The sequence below is a fragment of the Protopterus annectens genome, chromosome 2.part2 (assembly GCF_019279795.1).
Source record: "Protopterus annectens isolate FY-2018-M chromosome 2.part2, PAN1.0, whole genome shotgun sequence".
Taxonomy (NCBI): Eukaryota; Metazoa; Chordata; order Ceratodontiformes; family Protopteridae; genus Protopterus; species Protopterus annectens.
The window spans coordinates 1090268544-1090291125 of NC_056730.1; the positions used below are offsets into that span (position 1 = coordinate 1090268544).

At 36.4% G+C, this 22582-nt stretch overlaps 1 protein-coding gene across 1 annotated transcript in view; it reads right to left on the reverse strand.

Annotated features, from left to right (window-relative positions):
- The window catches only part of SHC3 (SHC adaptor protein 3), a 583606-nt gene extending 562428 nt beyond the window's left edge, over window positions 1-21178 (reverse strand). Inside the window, exon 1 of the mRNA XM_044064309.1 lies at window positions 19891-21178. Within this exon, the coding sequence (XP_043920244.1) occupies window positions 19891-20430 (540 nt within the window). The 5' untranslated portion in view covers window positions 20431-21178. The remainder of the gene's footprint in view (window positions 1-19890) is intronic.
- Between the last annotated feature and the right edge of the window lie 1404 nt (window positions 21179-22582).

Here is a 22582-nt window from a genome sequence, read left to right on the forward strand (position 1 = left end):
TTAAAGTCTTTTTTGTTACGGACTTGTCAATAGGTAATATTTCGGGGGGGGGTGAAGACGTTGTCCAAGTAGGTAGGTTGGGAGGTGGTCACTGATGCATTCAGTGAGGCAGCCTGAGTGATAAGCTTGTGAGGGTTTGTTTGTTAAGAGCCAGTCTAGAACTGATTGTCTTTTGGTGGTTTTGTCTACTCTGGTTGCAGATTGTATTACTTGGGTGAAACCGTGCAGGTTAATGTAATTAGTGTGGTTTTCTGAGTTGCAGGGGAGCCAGTAAATGTTAAAATCACCCATTATGATGGCTTCCTGAGGAAACATTAAGGACGTCCAGTAGAGAATTTCCTCTATTATACTGAGGTTATTACTGGGAGAAATACAAGTTCCTATAATGGTTAGGTATTTATTTCAAGTTTGTTGAATAATATCTCAGCGTTGTTGAATTCTGGTATGTTTGATTCTAGAAGTTCTAATTTGAGATTATTTTTAGAAATACTGGCTATTCCACCTCTGTGTTTGTTTTTCTGTCAAGTCTGTGTATACTATAACCTGGGGATGGAATTTTGTTGTTGTTTATATCTGGTTTCAGGCAGGTTTCTCTTAGTTCTCCAATATCGGGGGTGTAGTGTGAGGGACTGGCATGCATTCATGTGTGTTATTAGCTATGTTCCTGAGATTCATGTTAAGGAGTAATAGGTTAGATCCTTTAGGGGAAATATTTATTACATTGTGGGGTTGAAATGTAGAGGAGTTGTGGGGTTCCTGTTGTTCGGCTTTGGGGTCAGGATTTGGGTGAGTATCACCGCTAAGTTTGAGATGTGATGGTAAATATAACAGTGGATTTGAGAGTTGTATTATTAGTTTAATATACTTGAGAAAAATTTGGGTTGTGGAATATAGACATGCATATCTATATGTAAAATGTTCTATATAGGCAGTAGTATAGAGGTATGGCACTATCTTAGAGTTTATGGGGGTTTCATGTGATGTTGGTTAGGGAATGAAATGGTAGGAGAGGAGAAAGTGGTGTCTAGCTGGCTGTGATAAGATGTTAGGCGAGTGACTAGAGTAAGGAGCTTGAGGAGAATTATGTACAAGAATAACATTTTTAGGTGGTTGGGATGGTGGAAAGTTTTCATTAATTTAAAAGGAGAGGGAGCCAGTTGTTGAGTAAGTGGGTAGGGGTGTTCAATTTATGAAAGAAGAGAAGTGTTTTGAGGTGAAGTGACTATTAGCAGGTTAGTTGATTATGGGGAAGTGGAAGGTGGAGTTAGTTATGTGGCTTGTGAGTGAGTAGATATTAGGTGAGTTTAGTGTGGGGGGATTATGTGGTAGTGTGTATGATTATATATTAGTAATTGGTGGGTGTGGTAAGTTTGAAATAAATGTAGATGCACTGGGGGTGTATGTGAATTGAAGGTACAGTAGGGAAGTGGAGTGAGCCTGAGTGCAGCAGGGGCGAACGGAAGAGGATGGTCCAGTCATAGCTGCTCGTCTTACTGCAAAAAACAATCAGTTAGGAATGGCAGCTTAATTGCTATGCTTTTGCATTGAATAGTAACAACTACATGTTGGGAGATGAGCTAAAGGAAAGGTTAATTGTGAGTTAGTATAAGTTAAAAACATATGGCAAATGTCAGACAAAAAGTGAGCTGATAAGAACGCAAGTAAAAATAGAAGAAATTAAGGTTAGGACAGCTACAACTACTTATTCCAACTGAAGTGGGGTTTTATATATGTATATAAGATTTGCATAGATGAAAATATTGTTGGAACTAAAGTAAGATTAAATATAGATGTGAGGGTAAGAAGAGCTGATAAGACTGTTGGAATTATCATGGGTCAGAATATAGAGAAATCAGGAGAATATTGCCAATTGTTAAGAAACAGAGAAACAATTTTCAGTACAGTGTAAGTAGATGTTGAAAAGACAAATGGGAAGGGGTAAGGAGTACAAGTATGTCCTGGTGATGTGCAGGGAAGCCAATAGGTAACAAAAGTAGTATACTTAAACAGCTTAATGTAAAACATATATCAGTAAGATATGGGCAGTAGCTGAACCGCAGGGATCTTCTGTTTTAATGAAGCCTCTAAGCCTCTTATGCAAGACAGGTGTGGAGCTTGAGGTTGGTTGGAGGAAAGAGGGCTTTTAACCTTAATCATCACTTACACATCACCGCAAACATATACAGGGAATTCTAGTTTAAGCAGAATATCAATATCTCTGGGGAGGAGGTTCTTATTTCTTAATACTCATTTGTAAAATGGGATTTCTACTGGAGTGGTCTCTTCCTAGGGATCCCAGCAAACTGCCATTCTTCTGAGGTACTCCCTCACATTACAGGTCAGTTGTCTCTGTTTTCTCTCAAGTTCTGAACTTCTTTCCATGTTTTTTGTTTCAGTGAAACATTATTTTGCTATAGTGCAATGAATATAAGCTGACATGTTTTTGGCCATTTATCCAGACTGCCAAGCCTAATGCCACACTTTCTACATGTCTGTATGTACTGCACCAGTTGCACAACTTTGTGTTATTAGAAAAATAACTCTCTCTCCGTCCTTCTGTAGTATCTCCTTTAAACACACTGAAAATGTATCACTCCAGCTGTCACCATCATTTCCACCTGAGGAATCTCCATTTACTAAGACCCTCTGCATCCTGTTATCTACTAAAACCTCTGTATCTCGTTCTAATTGCTTCACAAATATTTCCCTTGTCTCTGCATCTTATTCTTATTCTGTAGAATCCAGAAATGTCTGCTCAAAACCGCAAGGCTGATGTGTAAAGGAGAATATAGTGGCTATTCCTAATTTAAGAACCTTAACTCACTAAACATAACCAACCTGTGAATCTGTTAGTTGGGCGAAATAAGTACACTCTAGGAATAATTCAGAAAACTGCCAGTGCAACATTGACTTGCATTTGAGAATCAGCATTGCACACCAATATATTCACAGTACTATTTCTGACTTGTGCATGTTTTGCACACACTACGTGTATTTTGCAGTTGCAACTAAACTATGGTGCTGCTGCTTTACAGAACATTCAAACAGCTACATATAAGTCAAAAGCCTTCATTTGTTTTATTAGCAAAATATGAAATCGACTAGACAGTGTGATTTTAGTGCACCTCGTCAAGTTTTATTTATTAGGTCATCATTTGGAGCCCTTTTTCTCAATTACTGTCTCTGAGCCACTGGAGTTATTGGACAGCTCACACCGATCTCCATAGCTGAATCTAAATCTGGCCCTATGTTTCTCCATAATTTTTGATGCCATAACCAGCTTTTCTTCCACCCTTTTAATCTCTACATTTCTTTCAATTGCAGACTTTTTGCTTTTGCATTTCTATTTTCTTCCAACTGTCTCTATTATTTTATTTATTTGTTAAAAGGTTAGCCCTACAAGCACAAATGTTTCATTTTAGAGATCATCAGGTATTATAAACATAATAAGCAGCTAAAAGTGACACCATTTGCAAGATGAAGATGCATAACTCAAACCAAGGACTACGGGATGAAAGTAATTAACAGTTTAGTCTTGGCCCTGTGTACTAAACTGCCAAATCTTCATGTCTGCTTGCTAGAGGTTTCCTGATGCACTTTCAGATTTTTGTTAAACTTTGTCCTCCTGACACTCAGCCCATTTGTTTGTTTTGATTAGCTTGACTGTAGTTTATGGAGGACATTACTGTTCATTACTCATTTGTTTCCAAACAGTGGCAATCTTCTATATGTCATCTAGTCTGGCAGCTCTCCTACATTTGACAGAATGTACATTTGTTCGACAAACGCAGGGATGTGATTTAATTTTGATGTTACATATGGCCGAACAGTGGATATGTTGATGGTATGGAATGTCGATAAAAGTAAGTATAGGCTGGTGGGGGTGAGCATGTGTGTGTGTGTGTGTGTGTGTGTGTGTGTGTGTGTGTGTGTCTGTTTGTGTGTGTTACAGTTTGGATCAGGGATGATTGAAGGATGGGTGCTGTGTGTTTGTGTGCAAGTCTATGTATTTTGGGGTAAGGGTTAGGTTAGGGGATATATGTAGTGTTGTTTGTGTATGTTTGTGAATGTTTGTTTGTCTGAGTCTGTCTTGTGTAGTGTCAGTGTTATGAAACGGTTTTAATGACTTTAAGGGGTAGGCTTAGATTAGCACCCATTACGAAGGTGATGCGGGGGGGGGGGGTAGTGTTTTACATTCGACATTAGGGCAGTTTGGTCATACACAATAGACCCATTCTCACATTCCACTTGAGAAAACCAGGATCAAGATGCCTCTTTCTGAGTTAAGTTCCTAATACAGTTGTCTATTACCCTGATTTGTATTTATTCAGAATTATACTCCTCTTAGATGTGCCTGCAATACTCACCAAAAGCATCCAACATATTAAAATTTTTCAGAATGATACCCCCCTTTTCTTTGCTATTCTAACCTGATACAATTCTAGTTTCCTCTTAGTTATATACCTTGGCAGTAGCTAATTCTACTAAGGGACATTTGTTTGAATCATGCAGTCTAAACATTTGATCAAAGGCCCAGGGTTACTACATGAAAAAAAAAATGTTCTGTTAATTTTAATTAATTTGTTAACTAGGTAATGGGACTGGTCCTTCTCAGATTCAGTTCAGCCATACTGTGGGTCACATGGGTATGGTAAAAGTATACATTATAATGCATGTCTGTATACAATTTAGAGTAGCTAATCAGACAGCACTTTTTGTGAGATGGGTGAAAACCAGAGTACCTGAATAAAACCCATGGATACATGGAAAGAGCATACAACATTTCACACAAATAACAACCAGAGGTTGCAGGTGAACCTCGGATCCTGCACCTGTGAGTCAGATATTACCACAAAGTCAATGTGCTACCCTGACTGGTGCAGTAGCTGCAAAATTAAATTCTATTATGCAGGAACTTACTGCTCAACAGTCCAGATTTTATCAAAATGTCAAGATTTTTTGCCTCATTTTTTTTTGGTCTTTTCCTCATAGAATTTGTGTTTCTCCGGCAAATCATTGATGACTGAACTCCCTAAATAATGACAGACATTTGGGTTTCAGACTTCATACCATTCAAAAAATGCACACCAACATAAAAAGCTATTATTCTAGTAACTTTTAAAAGTTTATAAGAGCAATAATTAAAACTTGTCCCTTATTTTGCATCTTTGCCTCCCTCATTATTTTTGGCTTTGAGCAGATTTCTTGCAGTACAAGGTTGAGAGGAATGTGTAGGGGGCTACAAGGAACAATCAATCCTATGTGTCGACAATGGGGACACAACATGCCACAAAACCATCTTTTTGGTTTTCTTCTAATGGACAGACATGAAATTATTATTTTCTATCAAAAATCTGATTGATACACCTTACCAGACAGCATAGAGGCCTTCAAGTTTCCACACATATATGTATGCATGTCTATTTTTGTCAAAATTTTGTCAAATTAAGTATCAAAACTCTGGAATGAAATCCCAACAGTTAAAACTGATAGTAGTTTCAAAATTTTACTTAAACAGCACCTATGCAAAAGAGGTCTCTGTTCTTCCTGCACACCTGTCTAGTTATTATAAATGTGCATCTTGTTTAACTTTAACTTAAAGCTTTTCTCCCCAGGGCTTTTCTGAAAATGGGTGTTACCCAATTGGGCTTTTCCCAGTCAACAAACACAAATAAATAAAATAAATAAATATTTATGTATCCATTGTCTATGATTGCCTTTTATTTTCCTTCTTTAAAGAAAGATGTCTGGATGGACTATGCTGTCACTTCTAGCCACCACTTGTCATTGCCTCGTTTTTTCCTTAGTTGTTCCCTATTATATAGTTCTGATCCCCTCACTATACAAATGATTACATTTTTCACTGTCTCATTCTCCTGTTCCTTATATAAACAATTTAACACAGTATGCTTATACTGATTGCAGTCTTTATTTTCTTTGTAAAATGTTTCTCTAACATAACAAGACACTACTTTCTCAACAAATTCTCTAGATTAGTCAGCATGCAGCATGTGTTTTGAGCAGTGGTATTCAGGATATTCTGTTTTTCCTTTGCACTGGATTCTTCTTGCTCATCCATAGATATATTATCATTACCTTTCTTCTTGTTAAGCAGAGTTCTTGTGATCTTTCTCCCATTAATGAGGGACAGGACAAAAATTTGTAGCAATATCATAGACTTTCTTCAACCTCAAAGATGGTTCAGAGGAAATGGGACATTCTCTAAAGCCAGGGACTGTTGATAGGTACTGCATTCTGTTTACCCTGAAAAGTGTCCACTGGTCATATATCTGGTTGTCTGCCAATTTGAAAAAAAAAAAAAAAAAAAAAACAACTTTACCTCATGATCTCATTGGCCGCACCTGTCATTGTCCAAAGTGAATATCTATTTTTCTTAAATAACTGAATTTTTACAACCCTTCTATTCATCTTCAATAGTTTAAGAATAACTGCACTGGGATAAAAAGTCAATCAAAATCTAGACTCCAGAATAAATGTAAAAGCGTTACTGCCCATCCAAAGATCAAGATGTTTCTTAAATGAATATAAAAATTCAAATTGTTGAATAAACAAAGGAAGCTTCTACCATAAACAAACCATAGAATGTGATAGGGATTTGGATTTAGAGACAGTTCTACATTTACCAATTTTAATGGAACAATTAAATCCCCAGGTAACATAACTGGAGTCCATAAGTTCAATACTTAGCTATAAGAGTAGCTCCTCATTACCTAAAGCTTGATAGGCTAAACACAATTTGCCTCACACGAACCTATAACAAATAAAATAGACCTAGGTATTCTACGGGTTTATCGACTGTTTGTGAATTGCTTCAATGATAGGATTATATAGAACACTGTCAAATGCCTTGGGCAAATCAAGATAAGCTACAATTATAAATAAACCCTGATCTAAAGCTTTGGAAACAGACTCTTAGAAGGTGATCAGATTAGGGAAAGCTGATCTGTCCTGTGTAAAACCATGTTGAGACAAATCCAACAAGCAACTCTTTAGATCATTATTCAGAACAGAAAGAAAACATTTCTCAAAGCTGTTGCCCACAAATGAAGACAAGCTGTATTTGGAGATATTGTCCACTGAAACACCTTTGTGTATTGATATAGCATTAGCATGTTTCCAGCTTAATGGAACATATCCATGTAATAACATTGTATTAAATAAAGATGTAACAGCTGCAGATATACATTTAGCATAAATAACCTAGAAACATCCTGGTAAGCCATCTGAGCCCATTCCACTATCCTGTCTTATATGACCCAGCAACTTTCTAACAGTGTCCAAATCTAAGGTGGGCTACACATGGGTGTAATTTACAAAATTACCCCTTGTACTCCAATCAATCTCACAAAAGGAATCATATGCCAAGAAGTATTTAAGGAATACCTCAACCAATTGTACATGTGCATGCAATACCCTGCTATTCACAACAATAGGGCCCACTTTATTTTTCACCTTTACATTTATTAAAATAAGAATAAAGTTGCTTTAGTGAAATAATGGACGAAAGATGCTCCTTTTACTTGCATTTAGTAGTGAACTCCTCAAGCTTCTGTTAGCTAAATTATAAGCTCTTTTTGCTGTAACATTCTTAAACATTTTCTGTGTGCTAAATGTCTCCCTTTTTTCTCAACAATTTAGAAGGAGATGTGTTTCACCAAGGGGAAGAGCAAATTTCATGTCTCCTAATTACAGTTCATCTACAACTATCTGGATTTACACAACATATGCTCTCTAAATAATCCATATTGCTAATAGTGTCTTCAAAGCAGCTCATGGATAAAGCCAATAGTTAGTAAGCTGTATTTTTCTTAAATCAAAAGTTTAGTCCTATAAAAAATTACCTTAGCCTGTTGTTTTTATCAGCACCACAAACTTGATCGCATTGTGATCTGAACTGACCAGATAACATAGCTGATTTATAATAATTAAGCTGCGGTGGTGGTGCTGCGGTAGCGTTGTCGCCTCACAGTAAGACACTGTCCAGTTCGATTCTCAGCTAAAGCATCTTCTGCACGGAGACATGAGTGAATGGGCGTACCTTCGTTGAAAGTTGCACGTCAGGCCTGGCAAGTCGGTATGTAAAAATCTACTGCCAATAATTAGCGGACCAGAGTTCCGCTGTGGTGACCCCTAACCGGGAAAAGCCGAAAGATACAACAACAACATTCTCTTTTACACATTTGTGAACAATGAATCAAGAATATTATCTGACCTTGTAGGAAAATCAATAAGATGAATCAAATTGTTGTAAAATGTGCAAAAATTTTTCTAAAGTGTCATATATCTCATCACTCCAATTGATGTTAGGAAAATTAAAGTCACCCAGCATAATTAAATTGTTCACTTTCAAATATTTGTTTAAATCCTCAATACAACAGTACTGATCTGACAAAGATACCACAGGACTTATAACATGTCAGCAAATATATTCAGGAAGAGGCAGTACTGAAAAATAGTTCTAGAAGTTAAACATTGTTGCTTTGGTCAATAGCTAGCACTCTAATGCTTATCCAAGATACAACAAAATACAGCAACACTTTCCGAGTTCCTATTCTCTCTCAAGCAGGCATACATTAATAACATGGTAGTGAAACTTCAATACGGTTACAAAATTCTGTAATAACTTTCACTTCATAATCATTTTCCATGCAAATTAATTGAAGTTCATTAATTTTTCTGTTCAAATTCCTAGCACTTGCATAATCAAGTTTCACTGTGTTGTGCTTCCATTACTAATCTTTTCTATGTTTAGCATCTAACTGAAGTCCAAAAAATGCATTACTGGATCAGAATATATCTTACTCAGCAGTCTACCCCATGAAAACTCAAATGGAACATGTCCCTATCAAAAAGATGTTCCACCTTACAAAACTCTTGCCAGTTAAGTACTACTTCCAAATCTTTGGTAGTACAAAATTTGCATAGCTAACTATCAAATAGCAATGATTTAGAGAACAGATAGTCTGAAAATGAAGAAGGTACAATTTCTGAGAAACACAAATTTATATTACTTAGTCTACAAACCTCAAAAATGTTCTGAACCAGATTATACATGTTTATACAGGGGTACCCTTCAGATTGTAATTATACATATCTGCACAAACAAAGTCATAACTATTCTTGCATCCCAGCAGCTTCTGTAACCCTAAAAGAATATCCTGCAATTTAGATCTGCTGAGGCATAAGAGAGTATTTTTTGCCTATCAAGACTGCTCAGATATCTAATGTATTTCCTTATCATAGAATCACCAATTAGTAGTATACCATCTGTTTGCTCCTTTTCCGAGACTGTCATTTCTTGGCTAATCCTAAATCTCCCTCCAACTCCTCTTCTCTTTATCTTTTTATTTACCATAACAACAGACACATTTCTTTCACTAATTTCACTATCACTCCTTAACCTTTTCTTGTCATTTTATCCTAGCTCTAGTTTCTTTGACATAAGAGTCACCTAATTCTAACTTGGGCATATTGGTGAAGATCAAAGTTTATCCATTCAATGTATTAGGGATCGAAATATACTCATCCCAACATTTACTATAAACTTTTGACGGTAAGGAGTAGAAAGTCAGCATCACCTGATAGGATACCATTCAGCTAGGGAAGCATTTCTGCTCTATACTTGTTTATTTCAAAGTAAAGCAATGGGCATGTTTCTTTACTTCAAAGAAATAAAAAGGAAAGAAAGGCACCCTTAGATTAGTAATACTCCAGGTGACATCCTGATCCACCTATGCACAAGGCCAGTCATGTTACACTCAAAAAAACATGATGACATTTCTCTAATTGGCTGAAATGTTTATTTGGCCGAAATTGTACAGTTTTACTAAAATGGACCACTCCAGTCAGCATTGGCTGACTACATTCTCCCACCCAGCAGAGCTCTCCCTTGCCTGATATCATATGGATGCCTTCTATAGATCTGAATCCCTTGCCTACCATTTAGTCCACTGCTGTTTTCAGTTTTAGCTGTGTTTCACTGCAGATAAGTAATACTAATAAAGAAGCCTTCTGTTTAGATTTTATTGCTAGAAAACAGTTGGTAACAGCAATAAACTTTAATTTTCTGCTGCTAATATTCAAAAGCTGGAAATAATAAAGCAAATCCATTTCTCAATCAAAACTGTACACCTACTATAAGTATCAATACACTGACAATATTTAATCTGTAATGAGCACTTGAATTACTATTTTTTGTAATTTTACATGATTCTGTATGGTAAAGTGAACGGTAAATGGGGAAAATGAAATCTTAAGCATGTGGATATGGCCAGAAAAATGTTACACACCATGGGTTACTGTGAGTGGTGCAGCTCTCACTACTGTTTTCTTGACTTTGTTGATGTCTTCTTGCTCTGTTGGGCTGTAGTGTTGAGTACGTGCATTTGCCAAAATGGATCTCTCATTTTAATACTATACAGCAACTCACTGGGTTGTCCCTGTCATGTTTAAGTACGATCACACCAAATTCAATACACTTCATACCTCTAAGATGAAGGATATTATTTCCACTGCTCTATATATTCTTGCTTCATTTAATTTTATGTAGTTTTAGAAAGCTAGACTCCAGCTTTTCTTTCCGGTTTTATCCATCCCAAACCAAGAAAACAGGAGTAGCATTGTATCAGTCCTCATTTACAGTTTACCATGACTTTGAAATACAATAACATCTACGCCATTCTTGACTGTTCTAGAAATAAGATCTTAGGTTATATTTGTGCACCTGTGCTATCTGTACTCCTCAGCTTCTTGCTAGTCTGGCAATTTCCCCTGTATCCTGTCTTCATACCGGACTCTTTTCCACTGCCTCTATTTGTCAGCCAAGTTTGTCTTCCTTATTTTAAATTCTTCCTGAGATCTCTCACCTTCACAAACATACAAATCCTCCTTATTTCTGTTCTACCTGCTGCCAGCTATTGACTCCATGGCTAGTTTAAATGCTTTTCAGTAAGTCATAGAAACCGCCCTCTGAGGATCTAGGTTGTCTTCAAGTAAACTGCAAATAATCCATCCCACATATGCCCTAATTCAAATAGGAACACCATCTCTTTAACCTCAGTGAAGTTAAATACTTCCATTCTTTCAAAGTAGTGATATTCCTGGAATATGCATTGTTCTACTCTCCTCTCACTGACGACAGGCAGACATACCCCCTTATGAAAGGTTACTAAATGTGTAGTATGCATTATCTTAAGTCCCACTTTCAATGGCTTATTAATTTTGCATAACAATAACTGTTTTAGCTAAATAATATTTTCAGATCAGCAAAGATATTTCACTCTGCCTTCATCATATATAGCATGCTCCACACAATAAGTTTCTTTTTTGTTCCAGCCTTGAAGGTAGATCTTCATATCAGAACAGATTATACTTCAATTTTTCACTTCTGTGGTTTACATTAGAGGTCTTCCTCTCTGTAAGAGTCAGGTAATGGTATCACCATGCCATGTTTTTGTTTCCCACAGACTTCTAAACCTGAAGCCCACCATGGTCCTATGAATTTGCCTACCACAGCCCTGACAATGTATTTTTGGTTATGCCTGGGATGGTAGCAGTAGATCAACTTGGTCCTCGCATTTTTCATTTCAGCTTTCCTTGCTTTGTTTTCTTATGAATAGTTTAATGTATTCTTCATTCTCTCTGTAGTACATTTCCCTCATCTAACTGCTTGACCACGCTCATGAGTCGTAGATGCTATGACTTCTACTGCTCTTCGTACATCTCTTGCAGAGAAAGTCTGCAGCTTTAGATCTCTCCTCTAGTACGTGTCTGCTGTGACATAAAGTAAATCTGCTTCATTTACTTACCTGTATTGCTACAGCATGTATTAATAGATACTACATTCAGTCTTCTTTTTATCACACCTGATCCCTTCAACCAGTTTCCGGAATATCTCACCTGTTGATCCTGTTTCATTACTGTACATCATGATTTACTGTTGATACTGCATTCCATAGACTTATATAATTTTTGGATTACATACTTTCCTTCCTGTGTCCTTCATGGCACACATGAAAATATTCCTTAGAAATAAAATACAGACTTTACACTAGACAGCAAACATATTTTATATTTTGTTCCTCTTGGTTCATTTGTCGATCATAGGCAGCCTGCCTGTTTTTAATCTCTCTACAGATATTTTAGTCTTGTTTTTAAATTTGATTATTAATTTGCATTTATAACCTCTTCAGAAAGATTATTTGTTGGCTATGATCTGTTTGACTAACCTTCCATTTTCAAAATCAGACCCTTTGTTTTCCAGTATCAGTTATACAAGATTCACCATTCTTAAACTTCCTTAAATTTTCACTGCTGCTTAAAATTCTCTGTCATGCCAGTCTTCTCAGTCTACACCTCCCCATCTTCAGAGTCCAAAGAATAAGCTCTTGTAGTCTCTCACACTCTTTTTTAATATGGCTTTTGGTGCAGAAGCTGTGTCTTTAGATTTGTTCACTTATTAGAGGCCTCCTTTCATTATATGCTTTGAGAAGATAAACATACAAAACTACACATAGTGGTTTGGTACATTTACAGTAAATTGAAGCAACATCCATCTTTCTAGTGTCACAGTCATACCTCTCAAATGTACGGACTTTCGCATAATGTCCAGATTTTTGGTCCGTTTTTCATAGAATTGTGATTTTTCTGGCAAATTAGTGGCAAATCATTATAGATCACAGCCTCAATGTACTCTTTATAATGTGTTCTTAGACTGTGTGTATAATTTGAGGTCACCAGAAAAGATCTCTTTCCATTTCTGCTCTGCAGACAACCTCATTCCTTATCTTAATATGTACTCTTTCCATGAATGCTGTTTTCAAGTGCATTACCTTGACAGCTCTTCATATGGTGTCATTCAGTGTGGCATATCCAGTACAAATACAGAAAACTGCCTTCCTCCTCTCTTCCCACATTCCTACGTTGTTTCCTTCTTATCACAGGACTGTTATAAAGAATGGGCCATCATGTCATACGGGGGTCATTAAGTGAAATGAAGGAAGCCAGAAACAGCCTATTTAGCATACCTTAGCAACACAGTTGTCTTATGCTGCTCATTACTGTAGTAACTCAACAGCACATGAGCATCTTTAAGTCTTAACACAAAATAGGAAATGGTTCCACACTTCAACAGACCCATGCAGCACCAGACAACATATGACCATCTGTTCTACACTTTTAATGTCATCCGTATTTTTAAGTATTCCCTTATTTTTCATCAAGCTGCTCCTCACCAGCTTAATTTGTGACATTCTAGTTACTAAAGAACAAGGACTCCAAATAAAATGCTGGCTCAAGTTGTTATTTAGTCATATACCCTTTTGATGATGAATTACAGAAAATATTTGCTTCTGACGTATTGCTGTTTTATTTTGAGAATGACCCATGTCAATTAACTATTCATTGTTTTTCATTAACTTGTTCTAAAAAAAAGTGACTACTTGATTATATGCTGTGCTTCTCCCACCTGCATCATCTTTGGTACGGTTGTTCTCCTAGAATATGTTCTGTTTCATAGGACAGTCCTAGAACTGAATGCACTGATGTCTTCTTCCAAGGTACTGCACAACAGTTATAAATTCTGAACTCTGGAGCAGTTTTTGTTGCATTTTATGATGGCTCAAGCTGTTAATTTAAAAATTATTTCTTCTGCTGGCTAATGCACACACAGACACACAAGTGCATAGATAGTGAAATAAAAGAATAGCCAGGCAAAGACAGTCAGTAAACAACTAGGCAGGTATAACAAGGCAGGCTGATGAAAGCAAACTGCCTGCTGAATTGTGGCCCAAAAGATCCAATTCACTACAAAGAGGCTAAAAGGAAAACATGTTGGTAAAAATCTCACTAGTTGAGCTCTCCACTCATTTTCATACAAGAAAACTGTAGCAAGCCCTTTTTCACGGGATTGCAATAAACATTGTCATGAGGTTAAAAGCAACACGCGAGTCCCAGTGGCAAACTAACTACCTCCCACAAATGATGCCTTGTGTATGATTGTGGCTAGACCTCGGCCTCATTACAGGAATTACAGCAACAAACAGGCTGTAAACCTTACTAAACTGCACAACATTGCAGATAATTTACACAAAAACATATATATTTTTTATGCATAGCCTCAGATCCACCTTACTTGCACTACAGATGCATTAATTACAAGTATGGTTAATATCACATGATACAGGCACCTCTCCCACCAGCAAGAAAACCTTTCAGAGCAGCACAGAATGATTTATTGTTAGTATAACTTGTACAGTGCACAGCAGGCAGAGCCCATGTAGTGACTTAAGCAACATATCACAAGGGACAATGAATTATGGTACTTAGAAACAAAATTCCATTTTTATGAGATGAAATTCAGGTACTTTACCCATATTTGTACGTGCAACTTCCAGTCATATACATTTTAATGCGTGTGTATATGTATATCTATATATGTACACACACACACATATGTGCACATATGTACACACACTCATATTCATTATATAGACAACACAGACAACATACGCACACGCATAAACACACAAACGTGCACACAAAATTAAAACATATTCAAAGTGCAGAATATTCATTAATGCAAACTGACAGATATAATTAGTAAACATAAGAAGATGCATGCATTATGGTGAACTAATGTTATCACCTAAAATAACAGATTTTACAAAACTCCCATGTTTTATCCAGGACTCAGAAAAAAATTGAAAAATCAATCAGTTCAGAATGTTTAAAGTTCTGTGATAAAACCTTCACTATGCCCCCTCTAGGAGGAGTTTCTTAAGTCCAACTTGATTGTCAGAAGCTTTAGTCTTGTCTTTTGTACAATTAAGAGGGCTGCACTAATTTCAAAAGGGTAGCTTTAGCAGATAGGGGATAATGGCACCCCAACCCATGTAGGACCTTCTATCTTACAAGGGCATTTTAAAATGTATAATCTGCTTCAGTAGGAACGGCTACAGAATACACAGAAACAATGCTCTCACTTTTCTATCTTCAAAATGAGGAACACTTAGCCCTCATAATGTGGGACAAACGGGCAAAATATAGAATGTATGCTAATGGCTTAGTAACAACTTCAACTAGGAAGGTCATAGGATGGTCAAAATATGCTAGTTTTACTTATAAAAACAAACTTTATATGAATTAATATGATTAATTTCTATTTACCATGGATGTCAGTTAAAAGATTCTTAACACTGAATGCGTGGCAGACCCTTTCAAATGTGGAACTTCGAGGAACATGAACTTTTTAAGACTCCAAATGAGGTGTGTTCCTCATAGTGAGGTACACTTGAAAGGTATACACAGAAACAGTAATATGTGTCATGGTCCTAGAAGGTCACATAGCAACACCCCTGCTCACCTCCATTAATCAGGGTAGTACAACACTAAAGCGCCCAGAGAAGAACCACATACACATTGTTTGTATTTACTCTTCCTTCCAAACTGTAATGCTGTATAATAGCTCAGTGTCAGACAGGTGTAAATAAGCAGTACTTTACATTGTGTACAGCTGGGGCTGAACACTTCTACCTGAACATTCTTGATTACTTTTTCATTTTTAATGTACTTTGAGCATTTTTCTGTGGCTTGCCTCTTATAGCCTGTGTTTGCAATGAATAAAACCTATTGTAGAAAAGACCACAGCAAAGCTTAGTGCTGGCCCCAAGAACCCTGTTATCTATAAATTAATTTAATTACTAGGACCTTACGACCTGGCAGTCTCAACTGACCCTCAGTCATTTGGTAACACATTTTTCTGGTTCTCAAAGCCTCTTAAAATATAAAGTAAAAATCATTTCACAAATTAAAAACTAATGATGCGGGCAGGTTTTGTGTACATAACAGTGAAATCCCAGTCTGTGTTGTCTAACAATCCCACCTAGACACTGTAAGTGCAAACAGTGAAAAAAAGCACAGATTAATATATTGCAGCATGAAGAAAACTAGTAAGCAGTTAAGTAAAAAAAAACGTTTTAGTAAGACTCACGCCAGCAGATGCTTCATTTAATAAGATCTATAAAGTCTGTCAAATGGTGCAATGATAATCTGTATTGTACTATTTCAAAACTGAACATTTTAGAAGAAGAAGAACAGAAACTGTCCATTCATATCGGCTTCTCTCTCTCTCTCTCTTAGGAAGCCATTAGTTATTCAGCAAAGCAGGCCAAAATGATTACCAAATGAGAGAGATCAACAGGATCAGACATGAAAGCCTCCTTCAAGACATAGGACTTTTTCAGATTCTCAAAACCCAGACTAAGTTATGCCTGAAAATCAACCTGAATAAATCAGTTCACTTACACGCTTAAAGGAAAGGAACAATTACAGGGTCATGAAATGCAACTAGATAAATTGTTAGCTGAAGTCTCCAAGACCAGCCCCACTAATGCTTCAGTCAGTGCTACAAAATTCCTCAAATAAGCATCCATCCCCATTTGCAGACAACATATAATCAAGCCTGACCATTCTTCATATCTCATGCATAAACCTGTAATAGTTACTTTTAGTTCCACATATGGTGGTTGTACACAATTAGATTTCTCTCCCCAAAGGTTAAGGAATTCCTCCCATGATTACCAGACATTACTGTGGATGTACCCATTTAGCTCTCCTGGACTTAAACCTTCAAAATCATCTGTATTGAAAACGGAGTACTAATGTTCAGAATGCAGAGCGCAGTTAGAAAGAGAATCAAATACTTTTTATTTGATAATAGCACGGCAAATTCATGATCCCTTACGGTTAGGTTAGTCATAAGTCTGTGTGCAGACTTTGTTTAGTAATTTAATCATTCATGTACCCATAAATAGTTGTAACTTTCATTAAGAATATTAGTGTAGATCTAGGTGGAGCAAAGGTAACTCTAAGGGCAAACATTTCAGTACGATATCTAAATCACAGCTTGGCCTTCCACAGCCCTTGGTAAAGTTCACAGAAAAACAAAGCAGGGGTGAGTAGGGGGATGAAATATTGTTTCTTAATGATGTTTCAGACCTTAAATAGTATGTCTGAAACAGTCACATATGGCATACAATGTCTACAATACAAAACAGGCTCTGTTAATAAAGGGTTTCTTAAAAGAAGATGTCACAGATTTTACAGCAAATTAATAATTATGAAACAATTATCTAATTATTCCCCATGAACTACATGCACTGTATACTTCCAAGAACACAGATTTGCCAAAAACATAAACAGTCTTAAGAAAACAATCATGCTGTGACATTTTAGGGCGGAATAGCTAGCTCACATACTCAGTGCTACATAGAAACAGCATTCTATAAATAGCAACATGAACAATTCCTAAGCAGTTTCTCAATGTGTGCGCACGGGAAGATACGCATACTCAGTTACATACTGAATATCTACCTCATGGTTCATCTGATTTTGTTTGCTCATCAAACCCCCCCCCTCCATTATCCTGTAATATAACCTGCAAAATGCTACTTGTACATAACAGAAAAATAAAATCCGCTTGTGCGCATTTTTTCCTTTTCTCTAATGTGAAATAAAACATTGCATTCTCAAACTTGTCTTGCTTCTTCTCGGTTCTAAAACTGAATGATGTATCCTGCTTTGACCACAGACATAAATAATTGGCAAAAGTGTGGTCTGAATCTGCAGTCTTCTAGTTTCTAAGCTGGCACTCTAAATAGTAGAGGACACTACTTCCAACTCTACATATAGCTTAGAACTCATCATGTAACCTCTATCTCTTAAGGGTACCATGAAATAAACATATTCCTTAGAGCTTCCTAACTGTTGCTAAATAATAGGTTTATAGATTATTTTTCTTATCCCATTGGATGCATCATTCTGCTGCAGCTGTGCAAATAGAGTAGATTCCTGTTGCAATAAATACTTCCACTGGATTACAAGTCGCAATGTTTTTTTTTTTTTTCCTTTTTAAAACTCAGTGTTACATCTGAACTGCCTGTTGTGTTACATCTATCAAAATGCATTAAAAAAGAGTCAGCGTTGATTCAGAGACAAGGAATGATGGATGTGGAAGACCTCATCTTTAGCAAACTCTTGTTGCAATTTGTTCTTGGGTACTTGCCACCTAATACTCGAATAAGTTCCACATTAAAAAGTAGCTAAGCAAAGTTAGATCATTAAAATTTCAAATAATTACTTTACTAGTTTATTTTATTTATTTATTTATTTTGTTTTGTCTTTGATTACTGGGAAGGTCAGACTGTCTAGCATAAGGTAGAAACATTCAGCAAATACCTTTAATTCAGCAATTTACATTAGTTTGATACAAAAATCAGTTGCACAGTTATAGTCCTTTGAAAAAAGCTAACATACAACTAAACAAAGCTTAAACTTAAATTTATAAGCACAAAAATGACAAAAACTGAAGACTAATCAGACATCATTTGTGCATTTTAGGTAGATCCTGTTTTCCCATTTCAGAGAGATCCATTTCCAGTACACAATAACACAAAATATCTTCAGACTCATTCAAACAGCAAGGACTCATGTGGGTTTGGTACAGATTCAGTCCACCCTTCAGTTTTTGTCTTTTGGCATAATGCTAAGCTTGCCACATGGCAAATTCAATATATAAATAGTGCTACCAAGTGCTATTAATTAAAAATGTTATTTCTAAGCTAATACATAGGGTCTCAGACAGTAATCAAGGCTGTGACCTGGAAAGCAAGAAGCTACAACAACCAAGGGAAAAAAAAATAGAAAAATGCATTTACAGTGGAAAAAAAGACGAAATGGCGCAGAGAAAACCTAGTTCACTGCAGTCAGACTATACTAGGCAAATGCACAACGGCATAAACTAATTTAAGAAATCCAATAAATAAATAATAAACACGTCAAGCTGTTTTATTTATTTTGTCATTTGCTTTTTTCCCTCTTTTTTATTAATAAATACTACTGATGTACACATTTCGCCCAGACAAACCTGGAATATGATCTATGTGATATAACAGACTAATCCAGGTGGTCTTTCTGCAAATGCTATTCAAAGAAAGGAATTCTATTTTAAAATGGTTTTAGAACCAGTTTAAATATCTGAATATATATATATATATATATATATATATATATATATCTACACACATATATAAAACTGTATTAAAACATATCTGATTATTTACAGTTCAGCATAAAATAAACGAAATAAAACTGCACTTTAGGCTGAAACATTAGAAAAACTGGAACTAGACAATATGTTTTAATGAATGTATTTACAATAAATAGACAAAAATGCAGTATTGTTCTACAAAGCAATATTACCACTCTTCTACAGAGAAGAGAAAATTATGAATGGAGTCCTTGCTCACTGAGCTTTTTGCGGTTATAATTTATTTTGAAATGATCTGTCTGTGTTGTCATCATCAGCATTTAAAATGATTTTTTTCAGGCATAGCTGATCAGAAATGCTTGAACTTGCTGAAAGGTAATTAACTAGAAATGCATTTTGATAGGTTGTTAAATGAATATTCAAAGCTGGACCCGAAAAAAAAACTGTAATCTGCACTGAAGGAAAAAAAAAAATATCTCTGTGCTACCTTTAGTGTCTTCACAACTCTGCTTTATTGTATATTATCCCTTGGGTTATAATTTTTGTTCTAGCTATATTTTATAGAAAACTACAAGTTTTACATTTTTACTTGAAGCTGTAAATTACTCCTTTATAGCTGTAGAACAAATAACACTTTGCAATGTGTTGTAACACAGAAAGAGACTCCTAAGCTGCAGCTGTCTCTCTGTTAATCATTTACATTCACTGCAAAACAGAAAGCATATGCCTGTTTAAGTGACTTCATTATTACAGAAATGTTATCTGAAGCTAGCTCAGAACATTTTCATTGATGAAAAACAGAGAATGGAAGAATGCAGACCAACCTTCACAACGTACGTCACACCAGGTCCCAGGATCTTCTCACACGGGTGAAGCCATCCTCGGGAGGGCTTACTGAAGAAACTACCACTGGGATTCCAGTCCTCACCTCCCAGCTGCATTTCCACTGACCTTGCCTTTTTTACCGTGTTCATCTTAGACACGTCCTGTTGAGAACATGCAGAAGCAGAAACAAGGTTACAGGTGTTGTCTGAGGCTCCAGCTGCCGAAGTCGTAGCACCAGAGCTGCCCTGTAGTTTGGAAACAGCCAGCTCTTTCACTGCAGATGACAAGTTTTTGATTCCCAAAAGACTCCCTGTGCTGGTGAGTTTTAAGTTTGACACTTTGTGGATAAAGGTGCAAATGGTGTTGGGTCCATCTTCATGGTCCTTGCTGAGTACCTCAGTCGAGGTCATGTAAGTGGGCACAGCGGAGGTCGTAGTAACAGCCGAGACCTTGCCACTCATGGACAAGTTGTGTATAAGATCATCAACTGATGTCACGGAATCATTCCTAAAGCGGTTATACTTTGTACGGTGAAGCATGCCCTTCTATCTAGCTTCCTGCATATGTTCTGGCAAGCCTGATGCCAATTCATAAAGCACCTGCCCTATCATAACAAATGTTTCATTATGCTGAGGGCAGATACTCCAAATCTGCTAAAAGTCATATGCTGTCTATAGAGCATCTGTAAATGCATATATAATACAGATATATCACTGACATTCCACATTTACTGATGGAGAAGACGAATGAAGTAACAGTTTTCTCTGAGAAAGATCCAACTCCTGCTTAGAGATGCCAAGCCGCTTACAGCAAAAGCATGACTCACACAAATGAGAGAAGACCCTTTTCAACAAAAGGCTCACTGAACACTGCAAATCACTTCCTGTTGCAAAAAAAAAAAAAAAAATCCACCCACTTACAGCATACTAGAACCAATCAATTCTCATATTTCCCTTTCCAGTCTCCACAAACAGATATTTCCTCCCAACCTTTAGATTTATTTTTTATTTAGTGGTGGTGGGAGTAAAAGTAAACAGTTTTTATCAAAATCATATTCGTTTTCATCTGCATTTTGTTGCCAATTTTACCTGTTGTATAGGATGTATCAAACCCTCACATGCAAACCTCAAAGGATTAAATGATACATCAAACCACTACAGCAAAAAAAAAAAAAAGGAGGTGGGGGAACAATGAAAAATATTCTGCCACACTCTGCCTACTGAAAGGAAAGAGAAGGAGCCTTATTTATGCAATTTCCCACTCATATATGCTGCTATGAAAATTTTCCAACATACTGAAATATATTTTACCAGTAATCTAGCAGCAGTCTTGTCCTGATATTTTATGTAATAATTTTCAGTACAAAAAGTAAATGCCTGCTGGGCTATACATGGCAAACCTCTGACTGGATCTGTTCTGTCAGAACAGCAAGCATGCTGTGATTGTACCCTAGTTATATGGTACTGCTGTGCAATAAAGTAGAGTAAAGACAAAAAAAAAAAATCTAACGCGCTATTTGAGAATTGGAAATGGGATACAAGAGCAGATCTCTAAAACTTGTATGGTACAGCTATAGCAAACAGCAATCATATGTGCATGTTACACATTAAGATGTTTACCTATGTGCTCTCTAAACACACCCAGGGGTTACAGACTAAGAGAAATTAATCCTACTTGCCCTGTCACACGTGGTTTAGATAGAGAAAGGAAATTTAATCAAGTAAATACAGTCAATGAGTAAGATTAAGGCTTTTACTAGTTTGACAGAAATCACAAGTCTAATTTAAAATCAGCATAGTTCTTTATTTCACTTTTACTACAATACATTTTTAATCAACATCAGCTATCTGAAGAACATACATATAATGCCATTAAACAAACATAAAAATCTCTCCAGTTCACAAACATGCTCTTCTCCTTTTCAAATATTAGTCTAGCCACTTAAACAAAAATATGGCTTTTTTTTGTTAAAGCAAACCTTCCACCACAGAAAAGGTGTACCAACAACAACTTTAAAAGAGCACTTATAAAAGGATCATTTTAAGCCACAGTAAGTCAAGGAGAAGCACCTTAAATCCTAGTGTACAAGGAAGAATAGAAGTGTCCAATTCAACACAAGTCATCTGTAAACCAAAATCCACTTCTCGTCATCATCACCCTGTAAACCTGCTGCAGCTGTTAACAACCTCCTTCCTATCTGCCCTTGTAACTCAGCAACAAAAGCAACAGCAAAAAATGAAAAAAAATAAATAAACAAAAAGAATCAGTATCCCTTGTAAACTATACTTCCGCCTAGCAAGACACAAGATTATAACATTAGCTCAGAACTGTCTTCTCTTCATCAGTGAATCTGTGAAATATGAATGAAATGCAATCTGTGTGAATGAAAAGGACTGGATGCAAGCCTCTGTTTCTGTGAATGAAGCAGGGCCTTGCAGCCTCTGACAAGCGATCTCCTGGGTGCTGAGGGTCTTATCCAATCAGAAAGGAGCTGCATGAGTCATTCAGGGGTGGCTGGCTCAATAGTGGAAGATACCATTTCAGGACATAGGCAGTGCATGGAGAAACAAAATGTTAACAATTAATTTTCTGTTGATATTTTAACTCTGCTTTGTTAGAGAAAGAAAAGCCCCCTCAATTCAAAACAAGATGAAAGCATATTAGCAGGTTTTATGAGCAATAACGGAATAC